Source organism: Vigna umbellata, chromosome 11 (assembly GCF_029865625.1).
Source record: "Vigna umbellata cultivar VRB3 chromosome 11, Vumbellata_1.0, whole genome shotgun sequence".
Lineage (NCBI taxonomy): Eukaryota > Viridiplantae > Streptophyta > Magnoliopsida > Fabales > Fabaceae > Vigna > Vigna umbellata.
Genome location: NC_142175.1, coordinates 24,606,468 through 24,626,422, shown reverse-complemented (window position 1 = coordinate 24,626,422; position 19,955 = coordinate 24,606,468). Strand labels below are relative to the sequence as shown.

Below are 19,955 nucleotides of genomic sequence, written 5' to 3'. Positions count from 1 at the left end.
AAAAACATAACCATGTCACTTATGTAAGATTTGATTAAGTTAATTCAGGTCATAGTTAAACCTAGTTTACTTGAGTTCATATCAACTTAAGTGGATCATGACTCAAGTTTAGTCGAATCAACTTATTGGTCAAAATTACAAAAATCAAAGTATAAATTTATGAATACGAAAAATTTTAAATTTGAATTTCTTTAGTTTTAAGTAATACAATTACTCTAATAAAATTCTATAATTTCATTTTCTTTCAAAATTCCTCATCCAAATGACATATTTTGTTACTAAGCATTTCAAATGTTCTAAAAGAATGAATTATGCTTTTAAAATTTATCCAAACACATTATAAGATGATAAAATGAAAGTTTTGTGAATATAATTAAGAACTATAATTGTACTTGAAAAGTTGAAAAGGGATAATGACATCCAAGAGATAGAAATATTTATATTTGATTGTTGGGATTGAAGTTGTCAGTGTATTAGACAATGAATATTGTTAATAACTATCTCATGGAGTATTTTTTTTTTCAAACTTTTAAACCTCTTAAGTATTGTCATATGTTATATAGTTGCACTTTCACCTTGCACTTTCACACAGAGATATTGATATATGTTTAATAACAATAATCCATATATGTTGATGTTTGAAAGGATTAAATGAAACTTGTGTGCATTTTATCTCCAAGAACATATTATATGATCACATTTTTAAATATGCATGCTTTCAGTTGGAGTTATGAACCATATATAATAATTATTAGAATAAAGAATGCTGGTAAGATAATTTTTATTTAAATTATAGTTTTGTATAAATAGTTTCATTTCTTAATGAAAGAAGAATGTAAAACAATTATTGATGAATTCATTTACTTAACAAATCTAGCATCAATGAAGTATGAGATGTACACTAATTAAAGGCAAGATAATGGGTCCCCATTACTATTTTTGAAGATCAAGATAGTTAAATTCCAATTTTCTAAAGAGGAATAAACATAGCAGGTGAGAGAATGAAATATAAAAATAGATTGGTTATGTATTTAGCTTCCACCAATGTATTTTATGAAGAGTTAATACAACTAAATAGGAAAACACACAAAAATAATTATTTATCCACCCATCAATAGTTTCAATCTTATTGAATGTCAAACTTAAATATTTATCCACAAATGTGTCTAATAGTAAGTTGTTATGAATATTTGGTGATTTAAAGATTTTTATTTTTTTAACTTATTAACCAACAATAGATATATTTATTGTTTTTCTTATGCACATTTTTATTAAGAATGAGTATATCATCAGCTAATTAAGCTTAATGATGTTTGCATATTATTTAGTAGTAGTGGAGAGAGTAGGCTTTGAATCTCATAGTTTCATTATTCTTATTTTTTAATTTACAAAAAAGTTCCAATCCAGTACCGTGGTAGTGCAGTGTCATCTTAGTATTTTATATTCATATTTTATATTTAAGTTGATTCTTATATTTATTAATTTTATTTAATTCAGGCTTATTTTTTTAAATAAAATAATTTTATTTTTTATTAAATTTTATTTTTTATAAATATTATAATTTTATTTTTGTTAGAATTCATATTATTATTAAATATTATTAATTTAGGATTAGAGTTAATTTAAAATTAAAATGAAAATTTTAAAAATAGATACTACCATCATTAATTTAAATTTTTAAGAGGTTAATTTTTAACTATTAAATAAAAATATCATATAATATTATATTTAAAATAAAATGGACATCTTAAATAAAAATTAAATATGATAAAGAAAACATTACAAAAAAATTATTAAATAATAATAAAAAATAATTAACCATTGACTAACATATATATAATTTTATAACGTAAAACTTATTGATATGTCTCTGTTATAAATAAAAAAAATTATAATTTTTTTCAATTAAACTTTATTTTAGTCTCTAAAATTAATTACCAAACTTTTAATTTTTATTATTAATTTTAAATTAATCTCTAACGTTGAATAATACATTAATTAAATATGATAGATAAAACTTTATTAGCTAATGTCAGAGATAAATTTAAATTCTAATTCACAAACTAATTATAATATTTTATTTATAAAAACTATTTTAAGTATCAATAACTTTCTTTTAGTGTATAAGTCGTAGTTATTTTTTATTTTAAAAATTTATTACATGGAAACATACAACAATACATAATCAACAAAATTAACAAGTTAATTTTTTTTTAAAATAACCACAATTATTTTTGGAGCAAATTTAACTACTAACTTGCAAAATTTTTAAAACTCATACAATTAAATGATTACAGTTATACCATGAATTCAGATTAAAAATATCCAAAATATTAGTCTCAAAATAATATCCAAGGGGAATAAAATATAAATATAACATAATATTTCTAATTGAACTTTTTATTATTTTAATGATGAAAACTAAATACATTAACGATTTTAAAGCAAATATCAAATACCATATTAATGGTTTGGAAATGTGCTTATTTATAGTGGATTTTATTTCTTTAAGGGTGTATTAATCACAACCCTTCTATCATTCTTATTCAGAGAGTGTCTAAGTAATTTTCTATTATTTCTTTCAATTCTTAAAACCCATAATAAAATCTAATTTTTTTAACACAAATCCAATAAAATGATTTTTTTTATAGATTCAATCTTATCAAGAATCTCCTCAGTAATTAAAAAAATAAGACAGGGTATGCAATTTATGTATGTCAAAACAAAGAAACAACATAAATAAACACAAAATCTATGTGATTGAAACCTTATTTAACACCTCATTAAAAGTTTCTGACAATTTTGCCCTCGTCAAACCACTCTAACAATGTACAGTCTAACGGTAATAACATCAAAACAGAAGGATATGAAAAGGAATACAAAGCACACAAGAAAAACCGTGATAATATATTAATAATTAATAATGATATTAATAATTAAGAACAAATATTTTAATAATAATAATAATTAGTAGATCCCTTCCTCTTCACCCTTTATTCCTATCAGAGGAAGCAACCAACAGAAGCATCATCGTCGTCATCACCACCCAAAATCTCAGTCAAAGCTTCACACCCTAATTCTTCTTCTTCTTCATATCTGCAATCCCTCTTTCTCTTTCAACCCTCTTCCTCAAAGTTCCAAAATTTCTCTTCCCGGCATGCCCAAGTTTCTCGTCTAACCACCTTCAACCCATTTTCCGTTATTTTAAAAAACCCCTCTTTTTCTTAATTTCGAATCGGAAACCCTAGTTCAAGAGACCCCAATTTTCGTCTCCGCAGCGGCCTTCTGAAGTTGGGGGAAAAGCAAACACAATACAAAAGTTGGGGATTTACCCCCCAAACCCTAGTTCTGGATCTTGCTTTGGTGTTCAAATTTTGGCGCTTTTTCTTGCATTAGGTTCGGATTTTAGGATTTTGCAATTTTGCGTTCGGTCCCACGTTTTTTCAGACGATTAAGCAGGTGAGTTGCCTTCAAGGTTGTATTTTGCATCTGAAGAAGTTTCATTGTTGGTCTAGTTAGTTCAGAGGGTAATATGAGCTCCTAGGTGTTTTGTGTTGAGATGAAAAAAAGTTACTAGTGAAAGGGTATTTATTTGTTCTTTGCCTATTACTTTTGGACTATACTTTTGGATCGGAGTAATTTTACCAAGTTTGCTACTTTCTGTTGTTATTTGTAATTTATTGCCTACGAATATGGTATGAGGCTACAATTCTAGCTACCATAAAATGATTGATCACAACATATTTATATCCTAGTTTGAAGAACTAGCACTTAATCTTACGGGTACAATTTCCGTAAGTACTTTCATTGGAATAGCCTTTAATGGACAGATTCCAATTTATATACTTGCGCTCTACGTTGATATCTAAGATTTAATTCCCTTATGTATGACTTCGGTTTTACCATTAGTATGGGAGAGAAGGAGCTGTTTGGATTTGAATGATATATCAGAATATAACGTGTATCTCAAATCTTTACTCTTGCTGCCGGGTTGGGTTCAATCTTGTCGATTCCTGAAATACTTTTTATTTTTATCATTTATAAGCAGTCTGCATGATGGAGTTTGATATTACGATTTATTTTGGGTGCTGCAGTTTTTAACTGTTATCTACTGTGTATTTGTAAAGTTACAAGTCAGAATAATAAAATTCAGGGTGACAGGGACTGAATTTTGGACATATAATTTCTAGTGTCTTGGAGATTTCATTACTTATCCTTTAGCAGCTGAAGGAAGTTCCATAATGCTTGGCTGTGTGTGTCAATCTTTTTTATTTCAATTGTGCATCCTGTTTCCTTTGTTTTTTGTAATGTAATTTTTTGTTTGCTTAATTGATATTGGTTGGAAGTGACCTGGGTTGCATTGTGGATCATGCAGTTTAGCTTTTACAGCTACTTGTGGTATGATGCCAAGGGCAGTATGCTGGTTGTAGTTGGGGGAAATGCAAAGGTATCATGCTGGCAGCTGCACTAGTGCAGTTAATAACAGTGCAATAGGTGGACCTTCTACTAGGGACACGGGAAGATCTGATTCACCTTCTTTGCCTGCTAACTTCTCTGTAAGTTCAAGGTAAGGAACTTCCTCCTCACACTTTCCTCTTATTGCCATTTTCTTCTTATGAATGACTGTAAATATGGCATATGCTGTCAAGGAACTACAAATTCCAAATAAATGTGGTTGTGATACACAGTGTAATGCTTTTATATATTTTCTTTTTCATTTATCTAATAATTTGTGTCTGTTTTTTTTTCTTTTCGTTTGATTAACATCCTTTTGAAAATTGTGCAGTCCTGTTAAAGTGTGGTTCATTTATTTCTTGAGTGATACAAATGTTCCAAGTATTCATTATATCTTCATTTTTCAGTTCCTATGCATTTGATTGCTTAAGAGTTTCCTCTGATTTCTATGATCAGTATTATTTTCCAGTTATTTTCTTTACTATTAATCTCTCGACTTTTGATAATCCGCTTTGATGGTTAAATGGGCAAGAAATATTAGGTTAATATCCTTGCTTATAACCATAGATCTCAGATAGCAGGATAGTGGGTAGCGGAATATCCTCTAATATGATGTTTTGAGTTGCACATTAGTTAATTTTATAATATGCACAGATAAATGCTGAAAAAAAACTGCCAAAATTAAATACATATTCATAGTAAACAGTTAAAAGTTAGAATTTGAAGGCAAACACACCAAAGTTTAAGATGAAGTATATATGAAAATCAGAGTTTGAAGCTAAACACACAACAGATAAAGATGAAACATCTGCTCACAGTTTTAAAACTCGGCTGGGTCAGACTGGTTGAACTGGTCTGTCCAAGATCTGGAAGTATAATTGGTTTTAGTTGCTTTTTGGACTGGATGTGTTACCTACTTGGTATTATAATAAAAGTTGTGAATTCTATGAAAACCTTTCCTGAACCCAACAAAATTACATAAAACTGTGTTTTTAATTCTAAATATTAAGAAGTAGACTTTAATTTAACTCAACTTTACAGGTGGAATTAGACATTAGTAGCTGGTTTAGGTGAAACAATAAATCCAACAAATAATAAATTTTGTTAAGATAGATTCTAATCCATGATTATGATATCATGTTAAGAAGTGAGTTTTAAGCCTAATTCAACTTTACAAACTGACTTGTAAGGTGATGTTTGCACCTATTTATATACTGTAATTTGATCTCGTCTCTTTTTAACACTAATTTTCATAAAATAATTAAAGAATAATGGCACTAGTTCTGCAGAAATTGGTATAAATTTTCACCGCTTGCTCCTCGTATTTGTTTTATTTTTTTATCAAGATAAGATTTCTCTTTTCCTTTTCATTTTAAAGTTAGATTTTGTTGTGGGGATGATTCTACCATATCATACTTTCAAAATATTGTTAAGAATTTGAATGAGAAGAGAGTATGATGTTGGTGGATTTATATTTTTTTTTTATTTTTAAAATTGATGGCTGCAAGGGATTTGTTCTGAAAGTTCAGTCCAAATCTTGTAAGAAGGGTTGCATAGTTTGTAAATCAAGAACTTAATTGCTGAGCATGGGTTGGGAGCTTTGTTTCGGTCCTACCATTTAGTTAATAATGACTTTTAAAATTTATATTTCTTGCCTTTGAAACTTTTTTTATATATTTGTTTGACTTAGTTTGCTAAATTTTCTTTTCTTATTGAGTTGTATTTTTTATGTTCTGTAATAAAGGGCCATGTTATTTTCTTTGTATGCTAAATCTGATGCTGCTAATATTGAACACAATGGTTTTGTGTTTGCAGGCGACAACCACCATTAAACCCATACAAGTTGAAGTGTGATAAAGAACCCTTGAACTCTAGGTAGTTCCTGTTCATAATAGTGTGATTTTTAAAATTATTGCCCACTGTATTTCATGATTAACTTTAATTAACGAACAGTACCAGGCTCTATTGGGAGCACATTTTCATATGCTGTTGTAATAAAAAAATTGCATTTATGATGTTTTCCCCTTCCCTGTCTTGTTATTATCAGCTTATGCTTTTGCTTGTTGTTACTTTATATGGCTAAGAGACTAAGAGTAGTGAGTTTGAATAGTTAAATGGTTGGGCAGTTAAAGTTAGGAGTCCTTGGCTTAAATAGTGGGGGAGATGGAAAGAAAGTGGGGATTCAGATTGTTATTTTTAGAAATAGAGGTCTGGCATAGTTGTAGAAGGGGATACTCTTGGAAGGATAATGCTCTTTTTTCGTAAATGAAATTCCATTGGAGGTTTGTTCTGTTTCTGTGTCACCTCTAGATTTATCAGTTATTTCTCATGGCTTTTGTAATGATTTGTCCAACAATTTTTGTGCCATTTACTGGGCATGGCATAACTGAACATACAAGCTCTGGATGATTTGGTTGAGTTCTCGAAGAGGATGATAACCAAGCAGTATGCGATCTCATTCTCTGGTTGCTCATGTGCTAGTGACTTGAGGGGGATGGATTGCCCAGGGCTCAGGTAGAGAAGTGTATGAGGTGAACCAGAGGAAGCTGTCAATGAAGGTACAACTTGCATTTGTCAGCAGTTAAGGTGTGGCTAGTTTCAATTCTGGAGGAGTTAGATGGTAGATTTAATATAACCTGGAAAGGGTTGACAGTAACATTGATACTAAGGTTTGCAGCTTGTTTGCTGTGTCAAAAAGTATCTTTTGATGAGTATATACACATATTTTGAGGCCTTGGTGGTGTAGGAATTGGAGATACCTGAAAAGCAATTCCTAGGGTATTTCTTAGGCGGATTGAGGTGTGAAGTTTGGTGGCAGATAGTTCAGATGCAGCTGTGCCTCCAAACTCATCTTTCGATCTCTGTCTTTTGCTCCAGAGGTGTACTTTAGGTATCATCTTGGTGGAGGTGTTGTGTCAATAGCAGGATCAGTTGTGGCAACTACTGGGTTTACCCGATCTGTTGTAGGGAACACCATTGACAGGCCTTTTCAAGATATACTCTAGGTCAAACATTGATTTAGGAAAAAAAGTGTGCACGAAGGAAGTAAAGCAACAGTGCAGTCCACCACTAAGCCCAATGGAGGTGCACATACACTTGGAGAAACTGTCATATTGTGTTTTAAGGAGAAGGGAAGAGGGTTGATGTTCCCCGGAGGGCCATCTGATATTCCCAGTTCAGTTGCCAGGGAAACGTAGGCTGATGGATAGTAGAAGTAGTAGACCAATTTGGAGCTCAAAAGTTTTGCAATGGTTGAAGATGTCTGTGTTTTTCATATCTCCCTGTCTATCCTTTGATTGGTAATTATTCCTTACAAATTCCTTGTGATAGTCTGCCAAAGATCATACTCAGTTGTTCCTTCTACATTGTGTTAGGGATATTTGACCTGCCCAGTGAGCACTAATGATTGGGAGCAGACCTGATAGGGGATTAGAAGGGAATATTGTTGTCAAATCTTGGTTGCACAATTTCAACCTTGCTGTCAAGGTTGAACATGAATAGGATGGTATTGATAGTACTGAAAAGAGAGTATATTTTTGGTTAAGAGGTTTCATAACTTCCAAAGCATCTTGGCAGAAAAGTATGTCTCTAGTTGGATAGGGTTGAATGGACGTTTGAACACTTTCAATGTTAAACCATACATATCCCCTAATTAGTTAAAATAATGAATTAGTTGGGTCATAGGTGGTTAAAGTCAAGAGTGGGGTTCTTGGCTTGGGATTAATATATTTATTACTTTGGGAATGGAACGGTGGCTCAGTAGTTAATAGTAAAATGGAGAACCTTGAAGGGAGAAATCTCTTTTTTTCGTTTTTATAATTCAATATACCTATGTAGCTTTGTTATTTAGATTTCTCACTACTCTTTCTTGTGAGGTTGTAATTCTACTCTAAGGCATTAATCTTTGACCTTCTATTATCTTTTATATTTACTTATGAAATCCTATTATTTCTCAGGCTTGGGGCACCAGACTTTCATCCCCAAACATCAAATTGTCCCGAGGAGACCTTGACCAGAGAATATTTGCAATCTGGATACAGGGACACAGTTGAGGGACTTGAGGTATGCCATTAGGTGCTTGTTGGGAATGCTCAAATTTTGAGAAGTAATTTTGTTTCCTTTTCTTAAATATCTCATTAAGCTGACAAAAAAGCAATTATTTCATTAAAAAACTAGACAAAAGATGCATTCAAGTTTACTCTGGTATTTATACCAAATCAAATATTATACTTTTGCAGTTATCCATTTGTTTTCTCTAAGGTCTTAATATTTTCTGCTGAACCCTTGAACTTTGTGTAAATCGTTTTGGTAGCATGTTTCAAGGGTAACTGAAATTTTGGAACTGTAATCTGGCATTTTCTTGTATTTTTCTTTCCTTTTTTATCTAATTCTTCATCTATCAATGACATTAATAAATGGCATTACTCTTTTTGGTGTTTACAAATTCTTAGGATTTTACTCTTTAAGTAACTGTTATTTTAAACTAATATAACTACCTATAATAAAAAAAATATCTACAAAATAAATAAAAAGTGCCTGCTATAAAATTAAAAAAATTATTTATATTGATTTTTATAATTATTTTTTATGAAACTTTTATAATTTAATAATATTTTTTATCTTTATAATTATGATAATAATAATTTTTTATTTTTTATCATCATAAAAAAAAGTGGGTGCATATGGAAGTAGTGCATGTGTTTCAACTTGGACTTCTATAAAGGAAATAGGTGTATACTTAGGCAACACTTTTCTTTTCCTTTGCTTTTTCCATCTTAGTTATGTTGCAGCAATCTTAACATATTCAAGTTTTGATGCTGTTCTTTTCTTTTCAGACATTTTTCTTCCAAATAATTGATAAATTATTCTTTTTTCACACTATGGTACCAGCTGTGGAGAATAATTACAAAACTTAATGATAAAAAGCAGTCTAGTATTTGCCAAAAATGGGTTATTTATGTTTTGGCGGGTAGTATAATTACTATGTTGTGGTTGGTAGTTACTTGTAATAATTCTTACATTGGTGTGATGATTTGGTTTATTTGTGTGTATCTTTGTTAGTGTCATTGAAGTTGATATTACAAATTTTCCCTTTAAATTACTAATGTGGTTCTTATACTGTTCAAGGCAATTGAAAGAGTGATATGGTCACACGTGCATGCTTTAGAATCATAGCTCTCCTTGATGAGTAATGAAAATATAGAAGTCAATTGTTCTTGCATTAAAATAGGGTAGTTTCAATTCAGCTGTTCAAACCTTCCCTTTTGTCTAGTGTCTTCTATTTTCTGACATTGCTTGCTCCTGTATCTGTCAGGAAGCCAGAGAAATTTCTCTGACGCAGGTTCCACATTTTAACAAGAATGTTGTTCTTGATTGCAAAGAGGTGACTCTTTTCTCTCGGATTTTTTTTAAGATATTTTTGCCCACTTTATTTATGTTTATATGTCTGCGCTCTTAATTTACTACAAATCTCCATATTTTATTGGTTTTCATTGCAAAGCGATGTGGATATAGGTTAACTTGTAGTTTTTTCATCTAATTTCCAGGCTATTAGAAAACGTTTGAGGGCCATCAATGAATCTCGTGCTCAGAAGAGGAAGGTGATGATGATCTTTAATGTCTTATGATCTATTTATCCTTGCTGAACATTACTTTTATAGTGTATATAATTGTGGTGCTTTTTTCTAGCTTATTTTGGAGTTAATGCACTCTACTAAGTTTGTTATGAAGGTTTTTGATCTACATGTGTGTTTTGGTTTGACAGGCTGGTCAAGTATATGGTGTAGCTCTTTCAGGATCTCAACTTGCCAGGTCTGGAATTTTCCCAGAACTAAGACCTTGTGGTGAGGACTTCCAGAAGAAATGGATTGAGGTATACTTACTCCTACTGTTCTGTTCTCTGTGCAACTTGTATACCTGCTGTGATACCTCACATTTGTTTCTAAAACATTTTTGGCAAATTTATATAAAGGAAGCACTGGGTTTTGAATGGCTAGTAACATAGTAGTAGATGGTTTTATCTCGATGTGATTGGCTGCATGATGTGAATATGGAGGGATCTGTAATTCTTATAAGCTGATATGACCAATTTAGGAGAATTGCTATATGGTTTAATATGATGAATTTCTTAGGTTTTTGTGGCTAAAGCTGACAAGTTGTTATGGCTGTAAAATCCTTATACACTCTTTTTTTAACATTACTTGATGGTTCAGTGTTTATTGGTAACTCTTAAAAATTTTATTTATAGGGTTTATCTCAGCAGCACAAGCGGTTACGCTCTTTAGCTGATCATGTTCCTCATGGTTACAAAAGGGCATCACTTTTAGATGTTCTTATAAGGAATAACGTTCCATTGCTTAGGGCCACCTGGTTTATCAAGGTTACTTACCTCAATCAGGTAGGAATGCTTTAGTGTTGGTATATTTACCTAGATCCTTATAAATTTTAATATGTGCTGATTATGATTGAGTTTTCCAGGTTCAACCTGGTTCTGTTGGTATTTCTTCTGGAACTGCTGACAAGATTCAACTCTCACGTTCCGATGTTTGGACCAAAGATGTTATCAATTACTTGCAAGCCCTTCTGGATGAATTTTTGTCAAAGAATGTTTCCCATTCTGCTTGTCATGGTAGAGAGCGATCACCACAAATACCTGGACCACTGCAGAACAAAAGTGATCCATTATTATCTGTTACTGATGGTGAAGGACCATCCTTACATTTTAGATGGTGGTATATTGTACGGCTTCTGCAATGGCATCATGCTGAAGGGCTGCTTCATCCATCTCTTGTCATTGATTGGGTGTTTACTCAACTACAGGTATTTACTTTCTACATCGTTTGTGTTTGATGAGTACAATGTGCTAATGAACCTAAAAGTGTACTGTATATACCTTCCACTGATTTCAACTTTTGTGTTGATTTCTCACATTTCTGTTCCTTTCAGGAAAAAGATTTGCTTGAGGTTTGGCAGCTGTTATTGCCTATTATATATGGTTTTTTAGAAACTATTGTACTATCTCAAACTTATGTGCGTACCCTTGCTGGACTAGCTCTTCGTGTCGTTCGTGATCCTGCTCCTGGTGGTTCAGATCTTGTAGATAATTCCAGGAGGGCATACACAACTTGTGCTGTGATTGAGATGCTTCAGTATTTAATACTTGTGGTGCCAGATACTTTTGTTGCTTTGGATTGCTTTCCTTTACCTTCTTCTGTTATTTCACATGCAATGAACGATGGGAATTTTGTACTAAAATCAACTGAAGCTGCAGGGAAGGTAAAAAATAGTTCAGATGATTTTGGTCGCATTATTTCACGCATTCAGAAACATACAGAGGATCTTGCTAAGGCTTCAATGCCAGGCTCTCCAGGTCATTGTCTGGCTAAAGTGGCAAAAGCCTTGGATAAGGCTGTTGTTCTGGGTGATTTGCATGTTGCATATAAATTTCTTTTTGATGATCTTTGTGGTGGAACTGTATCTGAAGGCTGGGTTGCAAAAGTCAGCCCTTGCTTAAGGTTATCTTTGAAATGGTTTGGGACTGTGAATACACCCCTTATATATTCTGTGTTTTTCCTTTGTGAGTGGGCAACATGTGATTTTAGGGATTTTCGTGGTTCCCCTCCTCATGACATTAAGTTTACTGGTAGGAAAGATCTTTCCCAGGTGCATATAGCTGTTAGGCTTTTAAAGATGAAGATTAAGGATGTGAAGATTTCACTGAAACAAACAAATGAATATCACAGAGCCAGTCGTTTTGCAAAGAATTTGGGGCGGCGGCCTAATTCAAATTATGTGGGTAAAGTATCCAGACTGAAATCTAGTTCAAAAAGTACAGGTTCTTCAGTTATATTTGAAAGCCCAGGACCACTGCATGATATTATAGTATGCTGGATTGATCAGCATGTGGTACATAAAGGGGAAGGTTCCAAGCGCCTACAACTATTTATGGTGGAACTCATACGTGCTGGCATCTTTTATCCCTTGGCATATGTACGCCAGCTGATAGTCAGTGGGATCATGGATGCGAAAGTAAATTTGGTTGACATGGAGCGACGGAGGAGACATTATCGCATCTTAAAGCAGTTACCTGGATGCTTTATCCATGATGTTTTGGAAGAGTCAGGAATTGTTGATGGGGTGCATCTCAAAGAAGCATTACAAATTTACTTGAATGAACGTCGCCTTATACTTCGGGGTCCTCTAAGTGAGTCCCATGATGATGCCAGTGGTACTGATTTACCTCCTCTAAAGAGAAAAAGATATCCTGTTTCAATAAAGGATGAAGTTTCTGGAATTACAATTGATCAGAGAAATGTTATTTCTACCACAAAAAATGTAAAGGATAATGCTAAGATTGAAGAACTAAGAACAGCTATTTCAGTACTGTTACAGCTACCTAATTGTTCATCTAATTTGAGTGCTACGGGCTGTGATGAATCTGAAGGCACTGTTAGAAGATCTATTGGGTCTCAGAACAGCAAAATTGATCCAGTGGAGGGTACACCTGGGTGTGAAGAATGTAGCAGAACAAAGAGACAAAAGTTAAGTGAGGAAAGAAACTCATTCGTACAAGGGCATTCCCCAGTTCAATCTGATGATGACGATGCATGGTGGGTGAAAAAGGGAATGAAATCCCCGGAGCCTCTCAAAGTTGATCAACCACAAAAGTTAACCAAGCAGGTCACGAAGAGTAGGCAGAAGAATGTGCGTAAAACTCAGAGTCTCGCTCAACTGGCAGCTTCTAGAATTGAGGGTAGCCAAGGGGCATCAACTAGTCATGTTTGTGGAAGCAAGGTAAACTGCCCTCACCATAAAACTGCTATGGATGTGGATGGGCAGAGGTCTGTGGATATCATCCCGACAAGTCATTTTGGAGATATAGTTTCCATTGGAAAAGCTCTAAAGCAGCTACGTTTTGTTGAGAAAAGGGCTATAGCCATTTGGCTGCTGAGTGTTGTTAGACAGGTAATTGAAGAAACGGATAAAAATATTGGTAAAGTTGGTCAGTTTGGCAGGCCTTTTTCTGTTGCTGATGATAGAAGCTCTATACGGTGGAAACTGGGTGAGGATGAACTTTCTGTGATACTGTATTTGATGGATATCTCCCATGATTTGGTATCAGCTGTCAAGTTCCTCCTTTGGTTGCTGCCGAGGCTTCTTAATAGCCCCAATTCCACAATTCATTCTGGGAGGAATGTGCTGATGCCAGCAAGGAATGCGGAAAACCAAGTTTGTGACGTGGGAGATGCTTTTCTGCTTTCATCACTGAGAAGGTTTGTAGCTCTGCCAACAATAATATTCTTTTATAGTTTTTGTTTGCTGTCTCTTGGAAAACATTGAAATTTGCTCTCCCCTACATGCTGTTTGCTTCCTTTTCAATGGCTTAGAACCTTTTAGATAAGTGGTACAAATACAATTCTTTATAAAGCACCTGGTAGTAGGCTGCTATATCTGTTTCTATTCTTCTTATGCTACCTTTTGTTGTCACCTTAATCAGGTCACTGTTTTAACATAATTAAACAAGTTTACTGAATCTTCTGTGATGTTTCTGTAATTTTTATGGTCCATCTTACCCTGAAATATTCATCTTTTTGTAATTGAATCTGTGCTTCATGGGTAGTGTTTTTGTTTTGTTTTTATGATTGTATTGGTGAGTTTCTTTATGGATTTTTTTAATGTTTTCTTTTGTTGTTTATGTGCGGGACAATTTCTTTGTGAATTTTTGGAATGAGATTTTGACAAACTTTCTTCTGCAATGTATTTGATGTAGGTATGAGAACATTCTTGTTGCAGCAGATCTTATTCCAGAAGCCTTGTCATCTGCAATGCATCGAGCTGCCACAATTGTTGCATCTAATGGAAGAGTTTCAGGGTCAGGGGTCCTAGCTTTTGCTCGGTACTTGTTGAGAAAATATGGCAATGTGGCTAGTGTCATTGAGTGGGAGAAAACTTTTAAGGCTACATGTGACACAAGACTTTCCTCTGAACTTGACTCTTGTAGATCAGTGGATGGAGAGTTAGGGCTGCCCCTAGGCGTTCCAGCAGGAGTAGAAGACCCTGATGATTTTTTCCGTCAGAAGATCAGTGGTGGTCGGTTGCCATCCAGAGTAGGTGCAGGCATGAGGGAGGTTGTGCAGCATAAGGTTGAAGAAGCATTCCGCTTTCTTTTTGGAAAGGATAGAAAGCTCTTTGCTGCTGGTACACTAAAAGGTCTTCCTCCTGTAGAAAAATGGGACAATGGATATCAAATTGCTCAGCAAATAGTTATGGGTTTGATTGATTGCATAAGGCAGACTGGTGGTGCTGCTCAAGAAGGAGATCCCTCTTTGGTCTCTTCTGCAGTTTCTGCAATTGTTGGCAGTGTTGGTCCAACTTTAGCAAAAATCCCTGATTTTTCATCTGGCAGCAATCATTCAAATATAACATCAGCTTCAAATTTATTGAACGATGCCAGGTGCATTCTGCGAATGCATATAACCTGTCTAGGCCTGCTTAAGGAAGCCTTAGGAGAACGGCAAAGCCGTGTATTTGATATTGCACTTGCTACTGAAGCTTCTACTGCTCTAGCTGGCGTTTTCACTCCTAGTAAAGCATCTCGTTCTCAGTTTCAAACATTTCCTGAAGTCCATGATTCTAGTAACACTATTTCAAATGATATGGGAAGCAACTCTAATAAAGTCGTGGTAGCAAAAACCACAAAAATTGCTGCTGCTGTTTCTGCGCTTTTTGTTGGTGCAATTATATATGGTGTTACCAGCCTGGAAAGAATGGTAACAGTTCTCAGATTGAAGGAGGGTCTCGATGCAGTACAATTTGTAAGAAGCACTAGATCCACTTCAAATGGAAATGCTCGTTCAGTTCTGGCCTTTAAGATGGATAGTTCAATTGAAGTTCATGTCCATTGGTTTAGACTGCTAGTTGGAAACTGCAGAACAATATGTGAAGGGTTGGTGGTGGAACTCTTGGGTGAACCATTTATTATGGCTCTTTCAAGGATGCAACGTATGCTTCCTTTAAATTTGGTCTTTCCACCTGCTTATTCAATATTTGCCTTTATTAGGTGGCGGCCTTTCATTTTGAATGCTACAGTTCGTGAAGACATGAATCAAATTTATCAGTCTCTTATAGTGGCCATAACTGAAGCAATAAAGCATTTGCCTTTTCGTGATGTATGTTTTAGAGATTGTCAGGGTCTTTATGATCTTATGTCCGCAGACAATAGTGATTCTGATTTTGCAAATCTGCTAGAGTTTAATGGTTCTGACATGCATTTAAAACTCACAGCATTTGTTCCTCTACGCTCCAGGCTTTTCCTTAATGCCATTATTGATTGTAAGATGCCACAGTCTATTTATGCAAAGGATGACGGGAGCCGGATTTCTGGACCTGGTGAGTCTAAAGTTAAACCCACAGATAGTGGGTCTAAGCTTCAGGACATGCTTGTGCATATTTTGGATACCTTGCAACCAGCTAAATTTCACTGGCAGTGGGTTCTTCTCAGGTTACTTTTAAATGAACAAGCCCTCATTGAAAAAGTGGAGAATCATGATGTGCCCTTGGCTGAGGCTATAAAGTTGTCCTCACCTAGTCCTGAGAAGGCTGCTAGTGCTTCTGAGAATGAGAACAATTTTATTCAAATACTTCTCACTAGGTTACTGGTTAGACCTGATGCTGCACCCCTTTTTGCAGAATTGATTCATCTCTTTGGTAGGTCACTAGAGGATTCAATGTTGTTGCAAGCTAAATGGTTCCTTGGAGGCCAGGATGTCCTCTTTGGCCGGAAGGCCATTAGACAAAGGCTGCATAACATTGCTGTTAATAAAAAACTTTCTGTTAAGACCCAATTTTGGGAACCTTGGGGTTGGTGTAGTCCGACTACTGATTCATTGACTATCAAAGGGGATAACAAGAAGTTTGACAGCACCTCTCTTGAAGAAGGAGAAGTTGTTGAAGAGGGAACATATTTGAAAAGGTGCCAGCAGCAAGTGATTGAGAGGGCTCTTATCGAGTTGCTTCTTCCTTGCATAGATCAAAGCTCTGATGAAGCTCGCAATTCTTTTGCAACTGACTTGGTGAAACAGTTGAATTATATTGAGACACACATAACTGCTATTACAGGTGGAAGTAAACCAGTGGGAAGTGCTCCTGCTGGAGTTGAAGGTCAGCCAAATAAAGTAAATAACCGCAAAAATTTGAGAACTGGAAGTGCTGCATTATCTAGACGACCAACAGTGGCAACAGATTCTTCTCCACCATCTCCTGCAGCCCTACGAGTTTCTATGTCATTACGTTTGCAGTTGCTCCTGAGATTTCTTCCTACTCTTTGCACTGACAGGTAAGAAAGACTAGATATTGCAATGTCCAATTGGTTTTCATTACAGGATTCTTGTTGAACCTATGGTTTTTTGTTCTTGAAATGGAGAAAATTGCAATGCAATTTTCAGGTTCAAAAAATACGGTTCTCTATAATACAATTTAGTATCATGGGTGCTAGCACTGATAGTGATAGTTTTTCCTTGCAACAGTGAATTTGAGCTTAAATTGGGTGTTGAATTCAGTTAAATCAGTTAATTATGGCCACCAGAAATTAAATTATGGATATTTGTGCTATGGATGCAATGACTATGTTTTTACTTTTTATCTGTGCATGTGAAATGGTACTAGTACATCAATGTTAGTTGTGATTCTTAAGTTCCATATGTTCAATATTGTAGGGAGCCATCTGTACGGAGCACAAGACAATTTCTTGCCTCTGTTATTTTTCGTCTCCTTGGTAGTCGGGTTGTGCATCAGGATGCAGACATTTCAGCAAATGCTGTGCCTCTGCCAACGAGGGAGGCAGAGTCATCTTCTGAAGTTGCTTCTGCTGCTTTCGTGGATTCTTCTTCTCAGAGTCTGTTTGATCGTTTGCTGTTGGTTTTACATGGGTTGCTAAGTAGTTATCCTCCAAGTTGGCTCCGACCAAAGCCTTCAAAGACAAACAATGAACCTACAATTGATCGAGAATTGTTGGAGACTTTGCAGGTTTGATCATTTAACCTTTGAATGTATATAATTTTTAGTTTCTGCTAGTTACCCCTTACGTGGCTTTTCAGCCTTTTTAACACTAGTCTAATTTGCCTTGAGAAACTGGTTGGATTGGATGAAATAACCAACATAATATTCTTTTGAAGTGTAATAATTATTTGTTTCTTCGGGTGTATTAATTGTGTGCTTAAAAATTCTATAGAATATTAGGTCTTAATTCAATGTGTAGTATAATATCTTTTTTTCTTTTTTAATTGAGGTTTTTTACCAACATATTTGATAAACTCTAAATTTCTATCATCTCCAATAAATAATATTGGAACTATAGTCTTATTTTTCTTCGCTTTCACCCGGATGTGATGGAATGACCCAACCATTATCTGTGCATCATGTCATACTGGAATTGTATTTATTCTACAAACTATGTTATCCCATGTTATACTGGATTCATATTAGGTATTGTGTTTAGCCGTATCCATGCTTCATAATGCTCTCTAATGGCAATGTTTCTGTAACATACTCTTCGCAATCTGGAAATGTTAATTTAGTCTCCCTTCCTGGCTCTGCTTATCTAACGGTCAACTCTGATGCAGAATGAATTGGATCGTATGCAACTACCAGACACTGTTCGGTGGAGAATCCAAGCTGCAATGCCAGTACTCATCCCGTCTATGCGGTGCTCTCTATCCTGCCAGCCACCATCTGTTTCAAATTCTGCTCTTATGTGCATTCAACCCGGCACTGCAAATCCTGGGGTTAACCCCAGTACCTCAACCATCCCCCAGAGGGGTCCAGCTCTATCAAGGGTTGCATCTAATGTATCAGGGAAACCAAAACGACAGGACAATGATTTGGAAATTGATCCTTGGACTCTTTTAGAAGATGGCGCTGGCTCTATCCCTCTGGCAGGTAATACTGCTAGCCTAGGAAGTGGTGATCATGTTAACATTCGAGCCGCAAGCTGGCTTAAAGGAGCTGTAAGGGTGAGACGGACCGACCTCACATATGTTGGTGCGGTAGATGATGATAGTTGATTAGCAATATTTTTTGTTGGTTTGGAGTATACAACCCCCCTGGCCAGTGCTTTTGTGGTTTTGATTTTTTATATTCAATACAAGAATGGCGTGAAGATGCCATTTAGTGCTTGCCCTTTGTTGGAAGCAGAAGGAGCATTGTTTTGAAAGAAAATGGTTGTTGAAGACAGCACATCCAATGGTTCTTTCTGGCCCTGGTTAACTACTAACCTGTGTTGATAATCACGCCCATCTGGATTGTGCATTTGCTGGCGCAGTTCAGAGGTTTGTTGTACATATAGGAATGATTGTTTCTCTTTACCAATTGGTCTGAGTAATATAATCTCAAGTGATCTGTAGCTTTTTCATGCTCATTTATGTCTAATGAACGCTTGTGTGAGCACTGTCTATAGCTTTTAGGGTCACAAGCACACACAAGTGCAATCAATCATTGTTTCTTTTCTCATTCAAATTATCAAAGGTTATCTGGTTGATCTGGAGCATCACCATAGCATTCCATTATTTGCTTGCTAATCCGGACATAGTTTCATTTCTGCCTAAATTTTACCAGGAAAAAAAAATGCTGTGTGCATCGTCAGCTGGGGAATATTTAGCTTTACCCATAATTTATGTGTGTATGTTCTATACACGCCATAAATGTTATCTAAGCAAATTCTGTAGTGTATAATAAGGTTGCATTTTTTTTTCTACTAAAACAAGAGCATTTTTTTTTTCTATAGCAATTGTAATAATGTAGAATATGATGTCCATATTGTTAATAGTATATGACTTAGTTGCGATCTAATGTCATTCCCTCGATTCTGGTTTCGTCATGTTTTCAAATGTTTTCTTGAGAGTCCTAAACTATGTAAAAGATCGTATGAAGACTAGTGAAATAGCTGACACCTCAATTCTTTGGTTTCCGATATTTGCACTCTCGATTTATCTTCTTTCCATCCTGCTTTTTTTAATGTACTAAAGTACCCTTGACAGAACTAAGTTTCCATCGTGCATCTTAATGATAATTTGTTTTTTAATATTTTTGTTATATACGCGTCGAAGATACATTTTTGTTATATCAAGTAACACTATCCAATACAACTCAATAACCAATATTGTACTGTAAGGATCGGGCGGTCCAGAGAGTAGCGCTAACATCTATCTAACCGATGGTTGAATAAGATCAGTCACATGAACAATTACATCAAAATACTTAAAGCAAAAAGCAAAAATTCCTAACCAATTACTTGAAAAATTACTCGACCCATAAGCTATCATTATCACCTATGGAGGCTTCGGTTCCCTCGACGTCATCAGTCGTATCATTAACATCTGTCAACTTTTACATCTTGATCGCCAACCCCGATGTTTGGAGGGTCCTCCATCTCCTATGGCACATCCTCAGTGGTTGGGACATCAAGGTGAACCAGTACCATATCAAAGACATCTTTTCAATGTCAA

The 19,955-nt window shown here is 34.8% G+C and overlaps 1 protein-coding gene across 1 annotated transcript; it reads left to right on the top strand.

Moving 5' to 3' along the window:
• The first annotated feature begins 2,986 nt into the window (after positions 1-2,986).
• Positions 2,987-18,997, top strand: LOC124826331 (mediator of RNA polymerase II transcription subunit 12-like). Its single transcript, XM_047299133.2, has 13 exons — positions 2,987-3,459; positions 4,376-4,567; positions 6,271-6,330; positions 8,412-8,517; positions 9,770-9,838; positions 10,002-10,055; positions 10,220-10,327; positions 10,703-10,852; positions 10,933-11,274; positions 11,401-13,727; positions 14,225-16,789; positions 17,169-17,478; positions 18,075-18,997. Exons 2-13 carry the CDS (start codon positions 4,440-4,442, stop codon positions 18,513-18,515), a joined length of 6,660 nt encoding a protein of 2,219 aa, XP_047155089.2. The 5' UTR covers positions 2,987-3,459; positions 4,376-4,439; the 3' UTR covers positions 18,516-18,997.
• Positions 18,998-19,955: the final 958 nt, after the last annotated feature.

Excerpts from the sequence above, each read along its gene's own strand:
- LOC124826331 (XM_047299133.2), top strand. The coding sequence starts at position 4,440 with ATGCAAAGGTATCATGCTGGCAGCTGCACTAGTGCAGTTAATAACAGT. Across the intron at positions 9,839-10,001 it reads TTGTTCTTGATTGCAAAGAG|GCTATTAGAAAACGTTTGAG; the intron begins GTGACTCTTTTC and ends TCTAATTTCCAG. Across the intron at positions 11,275-11,400 it reads GGGTGTTTACTCAACTACAG|GAAAAAGATTTGCTTGAGGT; the intron begins GTATTTACTTTC and ends TGTTCCTTTCAG.